This window comes from Schistocerca serialis, chromosome 5 (assembly GCF_023864345.2).
Source record: "Schistocerca serialis cubense isolate TAMUIC-IGC-003099 chromosome 5, iqSchSeri2.2, whole genome shotgun sequence".
In the NCBI taxonomy this organism is placed as follows: Eukaryota; Metazoa; Arthropoda; class Insecta; order Orthoptera; family Acrididae; genus Schistocerca; species Schistocerca serialis.
In genome coordinates this window covers 574,403,946-574,423,610 of record NC_064642.1, presented here as the reverse complement: position 1 = coordinate 574,423,610, position 19,665 = coordinate 574,403,946, and the positions used below count along the sequence as shown (strand labels likewise).

At 41.4% G+C, this 19,665-nt stretch overlaps 1 protein-coding gene across 1 annotated transcript in view; it reads right to left on the bottom strand.

The window, feature by feature from the left end:
• Positions 1-19,665, bottom strand: part of LOC126482098 (protein tincar) — a gene marked incomplete at its 5' end in the record, with an annotated part of 50,271 nt that overhangs the window by 25,260 nt on the left and 5,346 nt on the right. Inside the window, 4 exons of the mRNA XM_050106074.1 lie at positions 181-674; positions 2,158-2,312; positions 5,642-6,099; positions 16,625-16,955. Coding sequence (XP_049962031.1) covers positions 181-674; positions 2,158-2,312; positions 5,642-6,099; positions 16,625-16,955 — 1,438 coding nt within the window. The remainder of the gene's footprint in view (positions 1-180; positions 675-2,157; positions 2,313-5,641; positions 6,100-16,624; positions 16,956-19,665) is intronic.

The window sequence follows — 19,665 nt, the reverse complement described above, 5'->3', positions numbered from 1 at the left end:
TTGCCGGACTCATAAAAATAGAACCTCAATAGGCATGCACCATAAGATGTTTTCAGCTCAGTGTGGGGGGATCTGTAGCATATTTTCCCCTAATGATACATCATCATTATCTGTACAAAATGTACAAAATGCATAATTTTTACAAATGTTTGCAGGTTACTGACTTGAAAGTGGACTTACTTTGTGCAGCCTTTGGCTTTCGCTCAGCAGCAACACGGTGCACAACACTCATGATGGCACGCTTTGGTGAGCTCTCCGTAATAGCATAGGTGCGGCCATTGCCTATTACAAGTAGTGGTGCACCAGGGCCCGCATCACGGGATGACAGCTTTACATCAGCCACAAGTCTCACAGACCGAGGCGAACGCACCTCGGCACGAGCCACACTGACCCGGAGACGAAAAGCCCAGCGTCGCTTAATGGTGAGTAGGAGCCACAACAGCACCCAGAGTAGAAGGTGTGAAATGCCACCTACTACACATGCGAGTACTGCACCATCTAGGCTGCCACGATATACAGCTGTGTAATCATGCAGGAGTGGCGCATTGCAGACAGCAATGGCAAGCAGAGCACACAGTGCTGCACAGTGTGTGAAGTACCCCCAGCCACGTGCTGCAGGTCGCCGTCCCAGCACAGCCCGCCGTTCTTGCTCCGCATGCACAAATGAGAGAAACCTGCCAAAAGAAAAGAAAAATGTTGCAAATTATAATTGACAGTACAGGCACAAAACTAGATTACTTACATGGTGACAAGAGTGACTGACAAAATGGGATTTGAACATGTCGCAGGGAATATCTTTACAATACATCATTGGCTTTGTAGTTGGAAGAACATACATTTTAATAAATGTAATATATGTTAGTAGCATACGATAATGGCCGTAAGCAAACTTGTCAACATTGTATGTTAACAAGGAACAGTTGCCTGACATATAGCACATAGAAATGATGGCAAGAGATCATTAATTTCTTGTCCAGCATGTGGAACATCATGGTGACAATGCTTCAATTGTTGTAATAGTTTGAAGAAAATGTCCACTTGAATTGCACTTTTCTTTTTATTTAAAACCATGACCTGTCTGCAAGACTGTTATCTAGTGGTGTATGTCAAGCATCCTGATACGGCTCATAATGTTCTCTGCCCTCCCAGGACATATGACATAGACCACTAGACAATGGTCATAATGTAAATAAAAGAAACATGCAACTGGTGTGGACATTTTCTTCAAAACAAGAGATGATGTCTAAATATAATAAGTGGAAGATACTATCGCATGGCTGTATTCCCAATATCTCACTCTATTAGAGGAATGTGAAAAATTCCTCCTGTGGTGCTGCTGAAACAAAAAGCACAACATTTTCTTATTGTGATTAAAAAAACATGAAAAAATCTAGTGTGCCACATCATTCAGTTACACACTTTAATGATCACATCAACATTGGCATCCACAAGTGATGGCTGGGTGGTGGGTGGGAGTGGGGGGTTGTGTCTCTCTCCCCTGGAATCTGAAGTAAAGAGTTTTTATTCAGATATTGAGTTGATAAACATCAGCTCTCTTGGGTATAATAAGTTTTTGTTGTCATCTATAAAAATTTAGTTCTTATGGTGTGACATATCCCAAAATTCACCAAGTTATTTATATAAAAAAATAGCAATTTCAGAGTCTTGCAAACCCCCACCCAGCCCCATCCATCAGTCCCCACTTGGAAAAATTGCTGTGGAACCCATGCACATCAGCAAAACCTAGACCTCACAACAGGGAATCTGTAGTAGAAAGACAAATTTGATCATGTGCCAGACATCTCCATCATCAGCTTTTTCCTCTGCTTTTCTGTGTTGCAGAAACTGCATATCTATTTTTAAATTGTGTTTAATGAAATGTTTAGGCACACTTAAGATAACTGGGCAGTGGCAATGTGAATCTCTGTCTGTGCTTGTATTGTTTGGTAACTTGTCTCCTTTACTCACAAATCAATTAAATTGTGCCAGAAATTCCCCATGTGAAGGAAAAAAACACATGGTGCAGAAAAAGAATTTCACCTTTTGTTTAATAGCACCTATATGTTACAAGCCATGGATGCTGTTCAGCTAAATTTTCTTGTGTGAAAAATGGAGGCCATTTCTTGTGTAGAAAATGAGTACAGAAAGCCATCTCACCTGCCATAACCGTAGAGATAGAGGACAAGACTGGATGCTAGAACCAGCACACTGGAGAGTACATAGAGCGCCAATGTGACCAATGGATTGAGCAAGAATGGTGACTCATTACTGCCAAGAATGGGAAGTGCTTCTGCAGCACCGACTACCTGCACCTGTAAGCAAGAAGAAGTCACAATCCAAGTTGTCTCAAAACTGCTCATGTCACATGTAAAGGATAAAGTCTAGAAACCTCTAAAGCCATAGCTATACAATTTACAGAAAGATGTTCTTCCACAATCCAGATACCTCTGAAGTTATCATAAATATGTGTGTATTTTCAATCCTTGTTTCATTCAAAATTTCTGCACTTAATACTGAACAATCAGTTCCCTGCAATATGCCAAATGTCTGTATTGTTGCTTGGGGGAATTGTCTTTATGCTCTTAATTTCTTATCAGCCCTGAAAAAAATTGCATTTACAGTTAGTTTCTCTTTCATATTATATGTACAGTGTGTGATGGGGTAATCTGATGAATTTGTATCCACTGATATTTTGTCACAACTGTCAGTGAAATGTTGATACTATTATTAAATATTAGCACTACTCATACCATTTCAGTACCGTAGCTATCATGTGTTATACGAATTGCACTTCTGTCACCTAAGTTTGTTTTAAAGACTTCCATTATCATTATGCAGCTTTTATTTTATCCATCTTTTAATTTAAACTGAAATGTTTCATGTCCCAGGAGGAATATAATATTGCTGTGGATCAATAACTTTTCAGGAAAAAAAAAAAACTATCTCCTTAGGAAACAAAATCAAAAGAATGAAAATGCAGTGCAAGAATGAATAAGAACGTTGTCACTGAAAGTTTGTCAATATACAGTCTCATTGGTATTCTACAGTTAGGCATGCTACTGCATCAGGCATTAACGATCAATGTGTAAGAAGAATTTTTCTTTATTACCTTAAGCTTTGTCCATAAATAGGAATGAAGTGTAAATGTGTAAGCAAAACACATTTTTCTCTGTCTGGGTATCCCAATGAACAGACTTGTCTGTACTGGTCAGCTGTTAACCTATGAGAAGTTCACCAGTGACCAGTTCTCAGTGATGCATCATATGACATAAAGTTTCAACATGTGGCATGTTGAAGAAGGAGGACAGAAGATTAAGAGTTTACTGTCCCATGACAATGAAGTCATTACAGACAGAGGACAAGCTCAGATTAGGGAAAGAAATTGGACATGTTGTTTCACAGAAACAATCTCAGAACTCACCTTAAGTGATTTGGGTAAATCACAGAAGACCTAAATCTGGATGGCCACCCGGAGATTTGAAGCATCATCCTAGAGAATGCAAGTCTGCTAACCATTACACCATCTCGTTCGTTTAGGTGTACTGGTCTTAGGCAACTCACAAGGCAACAGTAATGTTTTGTTGGTAGATAATAATGTAGCACAACTTCCTGCTATCAAAACAATAAGTTTGGTTCAAATGAAATTTGGCTACAGTAAAGTGGAGCAATAATTCCCACGCAAGTCTCCAGAAAATTTTTTCAGGATGTTTGATTCCATGACATCGTAATATTCTATTGTCAGAATGTACACCTATTGTCAGAATGTTCACCTGACATAACCATGATTTCAACCTTTGAGATTATTTGAAAGATATAGTGTTCAATGTTCAATGACATTCAGTTACAGAACTGAAGAATGTCATTCAGCAGGAAATTGCAGCAACTCCACCAGTGATGACAGAATGAACAATGGGAAGCTCCCAAATGAAGTTGTATGAGTGCATGAGGAAAAAAAAAACTTGATAAAATTGGATGACAATCTTTAAGTAAACTATAACATATTTTATAATTTCAATATTGTAAGTAAAACTAAGAAATTGAATTTTAATTTCACTCATTAAACTATGTATATACTATTTAAAAAAATAAGCTAATCTTATTATGCCTCCAAAAACATTATATTATTCTATTGGAAACCCTGTACAAATAAAAGGTATTTGTCTTTTGAAGCACAGATGAGTCCATGTGCTATGAGCAACACTGTATTTCTCCCTACAGTACAGGTGCTCTACCATTACATATCATTTATATGTGTATGGTTATCAGCTTTATGGCCTTGCAGAGTGGATGATTGTATGGAATGGTTGTAAAGTATAGTTTGTGTTAATATTTACATAAATGGATAAGGAAGTGAAAGGAAAGAAGAGAGTGAGATTTGACATTGAATCTCCTCTGCCTTTTGAATGCATAGAGTTGCTGAACTTAAATTTGTCATCCGATTGTGGGCCACAATATATTGTGACTGTGGTGTCTCTGTAGAACAGTGCAGACAAGATCTGAGATTTAGTTGAGGGCACTTGGATACTGTACAGTGATCAGGAAATGATCATCACCATCTCTCCTTATCTAGTCACTTGAATACCCCAAGAGGTTAGAATTCACTTGATTAGTTTTTGATCAAGATTCATCTGTTAAGACAGTTTAACATCATTGACCATGAGATGAGTGTCGAATTTTATTCATATGTATGTCATAATCTGAAGCATTCGTAGTCAGGAGCATCTGTCTTCCTAATGAAGTTACTCAAGTAGCTATTAACTACTAGCATATATGCATTCAACATGCAATGCCATTTTATAATGATTGGTGTTTGCTTCATCAGAATACTGTGAACTTTGCAAGACAGAATTAAACATGAAATTGGAGAACCTCGTAGTCAACTAATTAGATTTTCTGACTGATGTATCAGCTTTCAGATCATCCAATCAGAGGTGCCGGTACTGGTGGCTGAATATGTGTGAGGCGTGCTTGCGTGTGTGAAAGTGCATGTGTTTTCTTTGCTGAGGGACACTTGGGCCAATAGTTACATGGGTAACAGTCTTTTTGTTGTGTTTGTCTGCAACTCAATAGGTCATCTTTATTGTGAGTAGCAATCTATCCTATTCCTAATATTGCCACAACATAGAAGATGTATGGGACAAATGTTTACAGTGTAATAGTGACGGTTCTGTTTGGTACTTGTTTTCCAGAGTCCTCTTGTTACCAGAACTTTCCATCAAACATCTTAGTGCTATATGAAACCAAAATTTCCTGTTGAGAATCATGTGCGACATCACAACACTACAGATCTGCAATGAAAATTATAAGGTCCTGTCCATCAGGAACGAATATATTGCAAAACTATATAGAGACATAATACCCAACACTTACATTTTCCCAACACTTACCACAACTAAAATTGTTAATACCCACGATTGCACACATGGATGTGCTAATGCTTATAAAAAATGTGGAAGTTCCTCTCCATATAAGCTTAACAACAGAAACATTGATAATAATAAGCAATAATGATCTGTATGTATTGCAGTTTTCTTTACTGAGGTTTTGCACTCAGAAAATAAATTATGGCAATTTGGCACTCTGCACAAGAGTGCAGCCACTTCCACTAGTTAGTGAGTATGAAACAGTAGGATATTCTCACCTTGTAGAGAACGCAGACACCAGCATAGGCGAGCAGGCTCTGCACTCCATTAGCAAGTAATTGCAGTGAGAAGAGTGCTCCAAATGCCTTATTGGTGTGCCAGAAGACAGCTGGGTATCGGACGGCGTAGACGAGTAAAGCGGCAGCATAATTGGCGAACTCTGCGGACACTGGCCCGATGGTCAGTGCGGGTTCACGCAGCTGGTCTCCAGAGATAGCGAGCCTCGCAGCGGGTGGTACACTCGTGGTCATGTTGGTGGCAGTTAGTGGTTGTGGAGTGGGAAGTGCACCACCAGTTGCTGGTGCACTGCTGTTGCCATCTGAGGCGGATCCCACTGTCGGACCACCTTCCACTACAGACAGCGGCGTTGTTGCTGGAGTTGTGCTCAGAAAACTCAGAACAACCAACCTGTCACGGTTGCCAACGACAAAGTCGAGGTCGGTGTGCCATATCGCCTCTGAAAGATGTGATGGTTCTTGTTAAAACAATGAAAGATTAGATCAGGTGAGGCACTTTGTTTATTCTATAGCTACATCATGAAAAGAACTTTGTTGATGTGGAACATGTAGAACAAAATAACCTATGGAGAACATAAAAGAACTGTTATGTTTACATTTAATCTTCATGCCAAAAATTCTAAGAGAAGCAGTTCTTCCTCTTTACCATGAACCCATGATGAGAGAATTGTTACTTTTAAAAGATACTCACATGACTGTAATGTCAATTGAAGATCTCAATTCTGCACAGCCAATCAGAGGTAAGTTCTGACTCTTGTTGCAAACTCCTTAACAGGTATTTCTAATACTGAAATATTTTGCTCTGCTTCTAATGTTTGCAATTTTTTTGTAATATGTTTACAAATGGGCAAAAATTTCTTCCCTACTATAGGAAATGCCTCTAAATATTCTACATATACTCTGGCACAAAGGTGGTTGGATGTAGTGTATTAATAAATTATGATACAAAATTGCTGGCCAGGACTTAACTTTTGGAGGCAATAATCAGACATAAAAGTAGTAGTGATGACATGATCCAAACTTTCAGATCAATTAGTTCCTTCCTGGAGCAGAGAGAGATATTCTGGGGAAAGGCAAGACGAAAGGGCAGGACACTCAGACTCTAGGATGAGAGATAACCACCTGTAGTGAAGACAAGGTTACAGGAGTCTAGTTCCAGCAGAAGTGGGATGCTGGGCTACTGAAGACATTGATACGTGTGTTTGTTGTCACAAGTCATGTTTCTAAACTGTAGTGACAATTTTAGCAGATGGATTAAAATAGCTGCTCATTATATTTTCAACTGGTACATTCACTGCAATTTGGTAGCTACTGCTGACTTTTCCCTCTTTGAGAACGGGAAGCTGCCAACTCATTGTTTACAAATGCAATAAAAAAAGTATCAATAATCCCCCAATGGTGTTATTATGTTAATCCACTGATTTATATCACTGGTCAGTGGCTCTACCCTTTAAGTGCTACTCCTGTGAATATAAGGGTCCTCTGTTCAAACACTCTGTAACATTGAAATATTTTTTCTTCCAAGTGACCCTGTGGTAGTTTGTTGGGGGGTGACTGGACCTGGGGGTATGGAGGGTTTTAATATGAATAGTGACTTGTAACCAGCCATAAAACAGTTTCAGTTCTGACCCTATCACAAACCTGGATAAATAATTTTGTTGAAAGATAAACACCTATCTACACTACATTTTTTCCCCTGAGAGCAAGTGGAGATGGGGGGTGGGGAGGCGGGGGGGGGGGGGGGGGGGGTTCTTGGTCCATATTAAACTCAGTAAGGTCAGAAGAAGGGAAGACAGGCCTGTAATCCATTGTAGTGTTAATATTCAGAAACAGATTTCTAAGGCTAGTGTGAGAAGTATTGAAAGAGTTTTGTAAGTTTTCAAGCACACACATATTGAACTGTAATGTTTCTCAATGCATTTGAAGGCCCGAATTAAATTGTGTCCAATTTTTGGTTACGAATTAGGCAGCAAAATGACTAAAAATATTTCCAGTAACACTTATTTAATTTGAAATAAAGAGTTTGTGATTAGACACAGCAGCCTTTGAAAAATAAAATACGCATATCTAAAAGGAAACTAACTCTAGATTGGTTAATCAACATGCTCTAAAAAACTTCAGAAGAGGGGATCGTCAAGAGGATTGCTTACGAAACACTCATGCCATCCATCGTAGGATATTGCTCAGATGTATCAACTGGTACTAAATATTACTATCGGAAGATATTGCATGTATACAAAGAAGGGCAACATGAATATTCACAGATTTGTTTGACTTGTGGAAGAGTGTCGCCAAAATGCAGAGAAACATGAACTGGCAGATGCTCAACTGGAGATGCAAGTTATTCAGCAAAAGTCTAATTATGAAGTTTCAAGAACAACTATTAGATGAAGAATATAGACATCTTCATCACCCCTCTGTGTGTCACTCCGGTAGAGACTGCAAAGAGATTGGATTAATTGCTGCACACACACAGTAGTTTAAGCAGTTATTCTTTGCACAGCCCAAAACAAATGAAACAAGTGACTAAAATTGGAAAGTAGGATTGTGTATGACAGGCATTCAGCGAAAAATCTATGGCTGGCATTTGGTTGCAATTGGGAATTAGTCATGTGATGTCCCTAATTCGCTATTTTTGAGCCATCATACTGGATTCACTGCATTTCGTTGTTTTTGTATTATAACTTGCGTTTTATAACAGTATGCCGTTTCAAGGCAGATCTTGAAAGATTTATGGCAAACACTTGACTCTAGGTACAATTTGTTATAATTAAATGTCAAGTAATGACATACTGGCTGTAAAAATCCTTCAGAGATTTTAAGATGAATAGCAATAATGCTCAAAACTTTATGCAATTGCTGTGGTCATGTAGTCAGATACGTGCAGTTACAGAGTTGTAGGATGTATGTTCATGTCCTAATACATGCTAATATATGTTTTCTTTTTATCTTCACATTTGTAACACATTCTGGGACTCCCTTATTTATACGTCAGAATTATGTTCTGCAATATTAGGCATTAACTACATATAAAAGTGTGCTCTCTCCGTTCTGAGTTCCTTCAATGAAACTGTTGTGAGGGAAACAAACATTTATATTCTTTCTTCTCAAAAAAATTTGTGTGTGTGGTTTTTTTTTTTTTTCAATTCATTGTGATTTCCGACGGTGTGGTTAGGCAGGAATCTCGAGAGCACAGTTCAATTTTTTGCATATGAAACAAGCAGCAATCACATTTATAGACTTGCTTGTCACAAAAATTTGGCAGCAATGAAATCCTTACCAATTCTTTCATGAATTTGGCGGCTAAGACAAAGCTCTAGGCAATAACTTAAGGAACTGAACATGGTTCAAGGTACAACTTGGCACTTTTCGCATAAAGAAATAAAATTCAAATACTGGTTGCATGCTTTTACTTGGCCCCTGGGCGGAGGATGCTGGAGGTGGAAGCTAGCGATCAGTTTGTAGTACATTGGCTGCTAAGACAACCCGCACCTCCGTCTTCCACAGCAGATACCTTACAGCACATAAAACAACTGAATGTGTAATAGGTTAATGAATTGCTGAGGTGACACTAAAGTTGACGATGAGTCGCTACAAGGACTATCTCATTTCCGTAATTAGTACTAACAATCTCCATGTACAACATCACATACGGATAAAAATTAATTCACAACGGCTGTTTATTGTTACAGTGGACAATACTATTATGTAGTTAATGTTGGCAAGGACAGTGAACATTCCAGAGCGGCACAAAGTCAGCTAACTTCCGCCAATCACAGGGCCCTAGTAAAAGTGTGGAATTAATATATCATTGGGTTTGAGGGCGGGACGTCTAAGTTTGTAGAAGTAGCACTTAACCTGCAGAGCCACAGTGTAATGACACAATACAGAGCATTAACAAACTAACACCACTGAGGTAGGGTATGGGCGGCTATAGTGGCCAGGGCGTGTAAAGTAACCACCTGCTTTTATTCCCTTCGAGAGTGACGCAGCCTAATGGAGAACACTTAAAACTATTGGTATTGCGAGCGAGTCTCGTGGAGATGGACGGCCGCACTCGTCTGCAGTGACATATTTTGTGTTTTCTATACATCTGATGAATTGATCAATTCAATTGCGTATATTTACAATGTATGTACTGCGACATTTAATTGCTATAGTATTGGTAAAACGTATATTTTAACCTTGGGAACTAGATATTTATGTATTTGGAAGTTACGTATTGTCGTTTCCAGACAACAATCAGCGTAATTTCGTCCAATCGGGCGAAGTGGCCAGTCCTCTGGTAGGGCAAAGCGGCCAAGTGGCCACTTCGCCCGAACATACTCTAAATAACTTGCTTAAGCTATCTATTTTAAAACAACCGATTGATAATAAGAAAATAGTCTGTCTGAAAATACGTAGGTATACTAAAACATTAATATATTAACCGATTTTTGAAACGTAGGTTCTATTATTACACGAATGTGCTAAGATGCCGTCAAATTATTTGACAAAATCACTGCAACAGTCGTGGGATTCCCAGGCTATGCAACAGGCACTGGAAGCTGTAAGAAAAGAAAAGATGTTCTTTGCAACAGCAGCCAAACAGTTCAGTGTTCCAAGAAACACACTTAAACGAAGATTCCATAAGAAAAACCGTGATGCTATTGAAAATAAGAAGATTCTTGGAAACTTTAGATGTGTTTTCAACGAAAAGCAAGAAGAAGAACTTAGCCATATTTTTGACATGGGACGAAGATATTATGGCATATTAGTTACTGATTTACGACACTTGAGGTTTCAACTTGCTGAGCGGAATAATCTACCACACCCATTTAATAAAGAAAAAAAGATGGCAGGCAAGGACTGGGTGGCACAGTTTCGGAAAAGACATCCAAACATAAGCCTTAGGAAACCAGAATCCACTTCAATGGGCAGGGCTCAGGGCTTTAATAAAGCTAATGTGCAAAGATCTTTCAACGTTCTCCAGGAAGTGCAAGAAAAACACTTTTACCCTGCTCATAGAATCTACAATGTTGACGAAACTGGTCTAACGACAGTTCAGTCTAGAAATTTCGAAGTTTTCTCTTGTAATGACAGACGCCAAGTTGGTGCTATTAGGTCAGCAGAAAAAGGTTTGCTTTCAACAGTAGTCATACGCATGTCTGCAAGGGGGGCATTCATTCCACCCTTTGTGACATTTCCCAGACAAAGAATGAAAGTTGAACTTCAAGATGGTGCTCCTCCAGGAACCGCATTTACCTGCCATCACAATGGATGAATATTTTCATGAAATGGTTTGATCATTTCTTGGATTACACAAAACCTACAGCTGACGATCCAGTCTTACTTATTCTGGATGGACACACCACCCACACAAAAAATATAGACTTCACAGAAAATGTCAGAGAAAATCACACAACTGTAGTGTGTTTGTCACCACATTGTAGCCACAAACTACAACCTCTAAATGTATCATTTATGGCACCTTTCAAATTATTATATGCCAGAGCTTGCGAAAAGTTTCTTCGAAACAACACAGGAAGGGTAATAAGGCCGGTATTGCACTATCAAATTTCTTTGTCAAATATCTTTGTCAAAGATATTTGATGGTGTAATAGGAACTTTGTCAAATGTCGTCCAATATTTGATCAAATCTAGGGCCTCACTGTAGATTTGATCAAAGAAATCGCTTGTCTTCTGTTCACTGCAATGTGACGTGTTACCACATGGAGCGCTAGCATTGCTGCAGCGTTCTGTCGTCTGTAGTGTTTTTATAAGTATTGCCGGTAAATACAATTGGTGTGTGCCGACAACTACAAAATTAATAGAGATGTATGAAGCTGATGAGGCGCTTTACAACGTGAGGCACCCTGAATACAAAAATAGATTAAGAGAATTGGGGACCTGACCTAACCTAACATAACATAACCCTCTCCTGTAGCAAGGAATCGGAGTGTTCCAGTGAGCCTGTCTTCTGAAGATGTAGCAGTTCTTAAGTGAATATTGTGCTTTGTGATATGAGGATACACTTCACTGATCACATACAGAAATGTATGCTCATCCATTCTTGAGTAATTGATGTACGACTTGACGTCTTCCACTGTAAACTCACGTAACAAGTTTTGTTGAATGCTTTTATCGTGTCGTCGTAAAACCCACGGCTTCACCCAGATTAGATTAGTTTTTCATTCCATAGATCCGTGCTGAGGAGATCCTCGTGGATATGGAACATGTCAATTTTTTAAAGCTGAAATAACAATACTAATAGTATGAATAAATACATCATTTGTTTGTACTAAAAATTTCGTCAATGGAGTAGAAGGAGTTGGCCACTAGTAAGTCTTTCAGGCTCCTTTCAAACTGGTCTTTATTTGTAACTAAATTTTTTATGTTTGCTGGCAAATTATTGAAGATGAGTGTTCTGAGTAGTGGACCCCTTTTTGAACTAAAGTAAGTGCTTTTAAGTCCTTGTGCAGATCATTTTTGTTCCTGGTATTGTATGTATGAACTGAGTTGTTTGTTGGAGAAAGAGATATATTATTTAGGAAAATTTTTATTAAGGAGTAAATATACTAAGAGGCAGTAGTTAATATACCCAGTTCTTTGAAGAGGTTTCCGCAGGACGTCCGTGAATTTACTCCACAAATAATACGTATTACACGCTTTTGGACTCTGAAAACTTTTGTTTGACTTGAAGATTTACCCCAAAATATTATACCATATGACATTATGGAATGAAAGTAGGCAAAGTGTGCAAGCTTTTTCATTTTATGTTGCCTATGTCTGCTAACACTCGAATTGCAAATACAGATTTGTTAAGGCGTTTCTGCAGTTCTGTTGTGTGCTCCTCCCAACTGAATTTATTATCAAGTTGTAATCACAGGAATTTAAGACTGTCAACCTCGTATGTATGGTTCCTTTTTTTCCCCCACTTCTTTTCCGCATGTGCACACAATGCAATTGCGGTACATGCAACTGCTGCGGTTAATAACAAGTTGTTGTCAGCCATCTTGAACTTTGGCGAAAAATTTGATGACAGTGTAATACCCCTTCTAGCGATACGTCAAAGATCTTTGTCAAATATATTTGAGGGAATATTTGATCACATCTTTGATCAAATCTTTGACAAAGGAATTTGATAGTGTAATACCGGCCTAACACAATTCGAAATCAGTAATCTTCTTGGAGAAGCATTTCTGCTGGCAGCAGTACCATCTACAGCAATTAATGGATTTCGTAAATGCGGGATTGTCCCTTTGACTCGTCTATATTTTCAGATGCAAATTTCGTTGCTGCAGAGGTGTGCATATCGGACATAGGCATGATCTGTGGAGAAAACTTAAATGACAATAGAAGGGACACAGTAAATGAGACAAACAATGGAACTGAAGGTGTTAAAGACGTAGTTAACACGTCTATGCAAATTGAAGAAGATGAATTTGATGTTGTAGCGACAAATAGTGAAGAAGCAGTTGATAGTCCTACTACTGAAAATGAAGCTGGTGCAGGAAGGAGAAGTGAGTGGCAATAACAATAATGAGGGCACTTTCATGGCTGACGCAAATGAGAAGGTAACACAATCAACATCTTTTGCAGTTTGCCCAAAAAATATTACAGGCCTACCTTTACCAAAATTCAAATTAGGCGAGCAGCAACAACAAAGAAAGTAGGGGCAAAGAAGAGGTCAGGCAACGATAATAACCTCTAGCCCTTACAAATCCGAGCTGTTAGAAGATAAGGCGAAGAAGAAAAAGCAGATCAAGAAAAGACGAACAAACCCCGTAGCAAAAGAAATGACTAACACGTCTAAACCAGATGTTGAAATAAAAAGGCCTAGCAACAAAGTAAAAGTGCAAATAGGAAAGCTAGGAGTAAAGTGCAAAAAGCAGCTTTTTGGAGGATACAGTGAAGAAGAATACAGCAAGGAAGATAAGGACACCGAATGTTTCGATTGTAATGAGGCTTAATCTAAAGACACACTGATTGCAAGCTGTGGGCTCATGAAGAATGTGCCGGACGTGGTGAAGATGACGACATGTTTGTGTGTGAATATTGTAGAGATGAGTGACTTATGACCCTAATTTGACTTTGATCTCATGACAAATGTTGCACTGCAACTTGGAATGTAAAACTATTATTGTTTTGTATAGTTTGGTAAATTGTTAATAAGTCTGAATATTTTTTCTCAAATTTAAATAAATTTCATTCTGTAAATGTGTAGACTATGTTCTTCATTTCGCAATTCCTTTCTATTCACTGTGTCCTAAACTTGTTCTTTGAGTCTTTTTTACCTTTTATCCACCTGTGGCCACTTTGCTCTACCTACTGGGCAAAGTGGCTATTTTGCAGACATTCGTTTAAGTCCACTTCTCTACTACAGAACAAGGTATTGAGTCTAAAATGAAATTTTCACTCTACAGCGGAGTGTGCGCTGATATGAAACTTCCTGGCAGATTAAAACTGTATTCCAGACCGAAACTCGAACTCGGGACCTTTGTCTTTCGCGGGCAAGTGCTATACCAACTGAGCTACCCAAGCGCGACTCACGCCCTGTCCTCACAGCTTTACTTCCACCAGTACCTCGTCTCCTACCTTCCAAACTTTACAGAAGCTCTCCTGCGAACCTTGCAGAACTAGCACTCCTGAAAGAAAGGATATTGCGGAGGCATGGCTTAGCCACAGCCTGGGGGATGTTTCCAGAATGAGATTTTCACTCCGAAGCGGAGTGTGCGCTGATATGAAACTTCCTGGCAGATTAAAACTGTTTCAGGAGTGCTAGTTCTGCAAGGTTCGCAGGAGAGCTTCTGATAAGTTTGGAAGGTAGGAGACGAGTTATTGGCGGAAGTACAACTGTGAGGAGGGGGCGTGAGTCGTGCTTGGGTAGCTCAGTTGGTAGAGCACTTGCCCGCGAAAGGCAAAGGTCCCGAGTTCGAGTCTCGGTCCGGCACACAGTTTGCCAGGAAGTTTCATATCAGCGCACACTCCGCTGCAGAGTGAAAATCTCATTCTGGAATCTGATAGAAGTCTCTATGGTCACACTACCATGATCGTTCGCGAGTTCCATTTCTGCTGTTTAGCTCGGGAGAAGCCAACTGAAGGCAATGGCGCACTGAAGATTTATCACAAACACGTGACTCTCTTTTTACGATTTGTTATAATTAAAAATCAGTTATTGATATATCGGTGTTAAAAAGAACTTAGATGCAGGTTACAGACATACACACAGTCGGCAAGCGCGACGTATTCCGAAATAAACAGCAAATACTTGTTACAAGGAAGAACAGAAATACCTAACGGTAAAGCGACTGCTTGCGATAAGTGGGAAATCTGGATTCGAGCTCCAGTCCGGCACAAATTTTCATTGTCGCCATTGCATTATACGTCTGATGGTTGTCCATATTCGCAATTATGAATACATTTCATTCTCAGAAATTTCATTTTTAAATTAAGGCCTATGTATGGTACTAGTCTCGTTCTTCCAGCGTCACACTCGCAACAATGTAATCTTTCGTTTTTTAATCAGACTGATGTCACAAAATTTATCAAAGTAGCATCTGATAGAGGGCACTATTATATGTAAACAAGATCAAATATTGCAGAACACAAGAAAAAAAAAAAAACACTCCGTCTTCAGGCCACGAGTGGCCTACCGGGACCATCCGACCGCCGTGTCATCCTCGGTGGAGGATGCGGATAGGAGGGGCGTGGGGTCAGCACACCGCACTCCCGGTCGTAAGACGGTAATCTTCACCGAAGCTGCTACTATTCGGTCGAGTAGCTCCTCAATTGGCATCACGAGGCTGAGTGCACTCCGAAAAATGGCAACAGCGCATGGCGGCTGGATGGTAACCCATCCAAGTGCCGACCACGCCCGACAGCGCTTATCTTCGGTGATCTCACGGGAACCGGTGTATCCACTGCGGCAAGGCCGTTGCCTTGCACAGCACAATTTTATTAAATTAATACGAAAGCCCAAAAATTTTTAACAAGTGCGAAGATGGAGAAAAATTGTGGCACCTTGTCGCATACGAACTTACTTCCTTCTACTTCTGACCTTCATCAGTACACTGTACCTTACTTGCTTGAAGCTACACTATAACTTCTATTTTAACAACGATCTGACGACTCTTTAAAACCGAGATGTTATTAACGATTTTTAATTGCAACAAACTGTAAAAAAGAGTGAATTGTTTGTGATAAATCTTAAATCTACATCTACATCCATACTCCGCAAGCCACCTGGCGGTGTGTGGCGGATGGTACCCTGAGTACCTCTATCGGTTCTCTCTCCTATTCCAGTCTCGTATTGTTCGTGGAAAGAAAGATTGTCGGTATGCCTCTCTGTGGGCTCTAATCTCTCTGATTTAATCTTCATGGTCTCTTCGCGAGATATACGTAGTAGGGAGCAATATACTGCTTGACTCCTCGGTGAAGGTATGTTCTCGAAACTTCAACAAAAGCCCGTACAGAGCTACTGAGCGTCTCTCCTGCAGTGTCTTCCACTGGATTTTATCTATCATCTCCGTAACGCTTTCGCTATTACTAAATGATCCTGTAACGAAGCGCGCTGCTCTGTGTTGGATCTTGTCTATCTCTTCTATCAACCCTATCTGGTACGGATCCCACACTGCTGAGCAGTATTCAAGCAGTGAGCCGTTATCTTGAATTGCCTCCTCCCGAACTGAGGAGCAGAAACGGGCACCCTGGACTCGCAAAGGATCATGGTAGTGTAACCGTAGAGACATCTATCGGATTGCTCGGTAGTTGTGCGTCCCCGTTCATGTTGGGCCTAGGGGTCCTGTGTGTCGAAGCGGGTAGCTGATGTTTTGTTCATTCCCAGTAGGGAGGTTTGCTGCCGTCTGTGCTGTCACTGTTGCCGGGTGTTACAGCACGCGGACATTCTTCGCGCTTCTTCGAGCCGATCGACGATTTTGCATCCAGTACGCGGGTGACCTGACAGGTCATAGGAAGTGCGCTTACCCCTGGGCAGGAGCCCCTCGTGCAGGAGGCGGGCGTCGAGCAGCAGCGTCGGTAGCAGCAGGCAGAAGGCGGAGGCGAGGTGCAGGAAGGGCGCGGTGGGCCCGCCGTGCGCCCAGAGGCGCGGCGAGGACGCGGCGAGCGCGGGGTCGGGGCGCGCGCCCAGGTGCCGGCCCAGCTTGGCGCCGTCGTTGGCCAGGTTGCCGACGCGGCAGCACGCCGCCGCCACCAGCAGCGGCAGCAGCAGCGCCGCCAGCGCGCACAGCGCCACCTGCGCCTGCACGTCCGCCGACCAGCCCAGCGCCGACGCCGCGCGCACGCTGCGCTGCGCCCCCTGCAAGCCCAACATCTCCTCATACATTGCTACGCTGCCGCGGGTGCAGTGGTTCCCATCGTGGCGGGAATTATTACGCTACTGGCCATTAAAACTGCTACATCACGAAGATGACGTGCTACAGACGCCAAATTTAACCGACAGGAAGAAGATGCTGTGATATGCAAATGATTAGCTTTTAAGAGCGTTCACACAAGGTTGGCGCCGGTGGCGACACCTACAACGTGCTGACATGAGGAAAGTTTCCAACCGATTTCTCATACACAAACAGCAGTTGACTGGCGTTACCTTGTGAAACGTTGTTGTGATGCCTCGTGTAAGGCGAGGAATGCGTACCATCACGTTTCCGACTTTGGTAAAGGTCGGATTGTAGCCTATCGCGATTGCGGTTTATCGTATGGCGACATTACTGCTCGCGTTGTCGAGATCCAATCACTGTTAGCAGAATATCGAATCGGTGGGTTCAGGACGGTAATACGGAACGCCGTGCTGGATCCCAACGGCCTCGTAGGACTAGCAGTCGAGATGACAGGCATCTTATCCGCATGGCTGTAATGGATCGTGCAGCCACGTCTCGATCCTTGAGTCAACGGATGGGGACGTTTGCAGGACAACAACCATCTGCACGAACAGTTCTACGAAGTTTGTAGCAGCATGGACTATCAGCTCGAGACCAAAGCTGCGGTTACCCTTGACGCTGCATCACAGACAGGAGCGCCTGCGATGGTGTACGCAACGACGAACCTGGGTGCAGGAATGACAAAACGTGATTTTTTCGCATGAATCCAGGTTCTGTTTACAGCATCGTGATGGTCGCATCTGTGTTTGGCGACACCGCGGTGTACGCACATTGGAAGCGTGTATTCGTCATCGCCATACTGGCGTATCACCCAGCGTGATGGTATGGGGTGCCATTGGTTACACGTCTGGTCACCTCTTGTTCGCATTGACGGCACTTTGAACAGTGGACGTCACATTTCAGATGTGTTACGACCCGTGGTTCTACCCTTCATTCGATCCCTGCGAGACCCTACATTTCAGCACGATATTGCACGACCGCATGTTGCAGGTCCTATACGGGCCTTTCTGGATACAGAAAATGTTCGACTGCTGCCCTGGCCAGCACATTCTCCAGATCTCTCACCAACTGAAAACGTCTGGTCAATGGTGGCCGAGCAACTGGCTCGTCACAATACGCCAGTCACTACTTTTGATAAACCGTGGTATCGTGTTGAATCTGCATGGGCAGCTGTACCTGTGCACGCCATCCGAGCTCTGTTTGACTCAATGCCCAGGCGTATCAAGGTCGTTATTACGGCCAGAGGTGGTTGTTCTGGGTATTGATTTCTCAGGATATATGCACCCAAATTGCGTGAAAGTGTAATCACATGTCAGTTGCAGTATAATATATTTGTCCAATGAATACCCGTTTATCATCTGCATTTCTTCTTGGTGTAGCAATTTTAATGGCCAGTAGTGTATATTTGCTGAGAGGTATATGCAAGAGCTTACCATTGTGTTTCCGTCACCGAACTAAATTATGAGGTTCATTCAAATGAAACCTGGTCAGTGCGTCTACCTTTGCCTTACACGTATGATGGCGCCATCTGTTGGTAGGGGGACTGATGCGTGTGCACCGTTTGATGTTCCATAGCGCCAGTTGGTTTCAAACCGAACAGAAGGTAGTTATACAAGTTATCGTCAATTACCGAACATGCAGGCAAGTAAAACTCGGATGGACAACTCTGAAACACCCGCTTTACAGTCCTGACCTGGCTCCATGTGACTATCATCTCTTTGGGAAACTGAAAGATTCTCTTCGTGGAACAAGGTTTGAAGATGATGACTCCCTTGTGCACGCTGCCAAACAGTGGCTCCAACAGGTTGGTCCAGAATTTTACCGTGCGGGTATAGAGGCGCTGGTTCCAAGATGGCGTAAGGCAGTTGAGAGGGATGGAAATTATGTGGAGAATTGAAAATATTGTTCCTAAAGGATTTATCTACATACTGTAAAACTTTCAAACATGTAGAATAAAAGATGGATTTAAAAAAAATAGTGTGCATTTCTTTTGGAGTGACCCTCGTACCCATATAGTCGACTCGCTACATACATGTACTGTGTTAGTGAATCTATGACAGAAAACTGAAACATATACGCTGAAATATCTCGTGAAAATGCCGTCTACAAGTTGTAGGCAGACCTCGCAATGGATCAGAAATTCCTTCATAATTCACTTCACAACAGATAACCGAATTGGTTGATAACATAACGCAACAGTAACTATGTAATGGCTACTACACTGCCGTAGGGCTTCTGCGGTAATATTATAGCTAATGGCAGTGGTCAGACACAGAGCATTGGTAGCCTGAAGTCTTCGAGTATCTGCCAGTTTAGAAGTAGCGAGTCCAACAATGAAGTGATTCACAAACAGTAAACGTAGTGAACGCATCTTAACTAGATTGATTTTAAATGGGGAAGCAGGGTGTGGGTGACGTGTCGGTAGGGAGAGGATCATTGCAAGAGAAGCAAGTTTTGTGACGTGTCTACCCCGGTTGCGAATAGTCAGCTTCCTTTCATGCTAATGAAAAGGAGATGTAGGCAGCACTTGCGATGCACTGAGAATTACTTTATCATTCTATAAAAACTGATTGCATTCAGGGGTAGTGGTAAGATGAAAGTTGGAAATCACTGTCCTAGAAGAGGATGTGA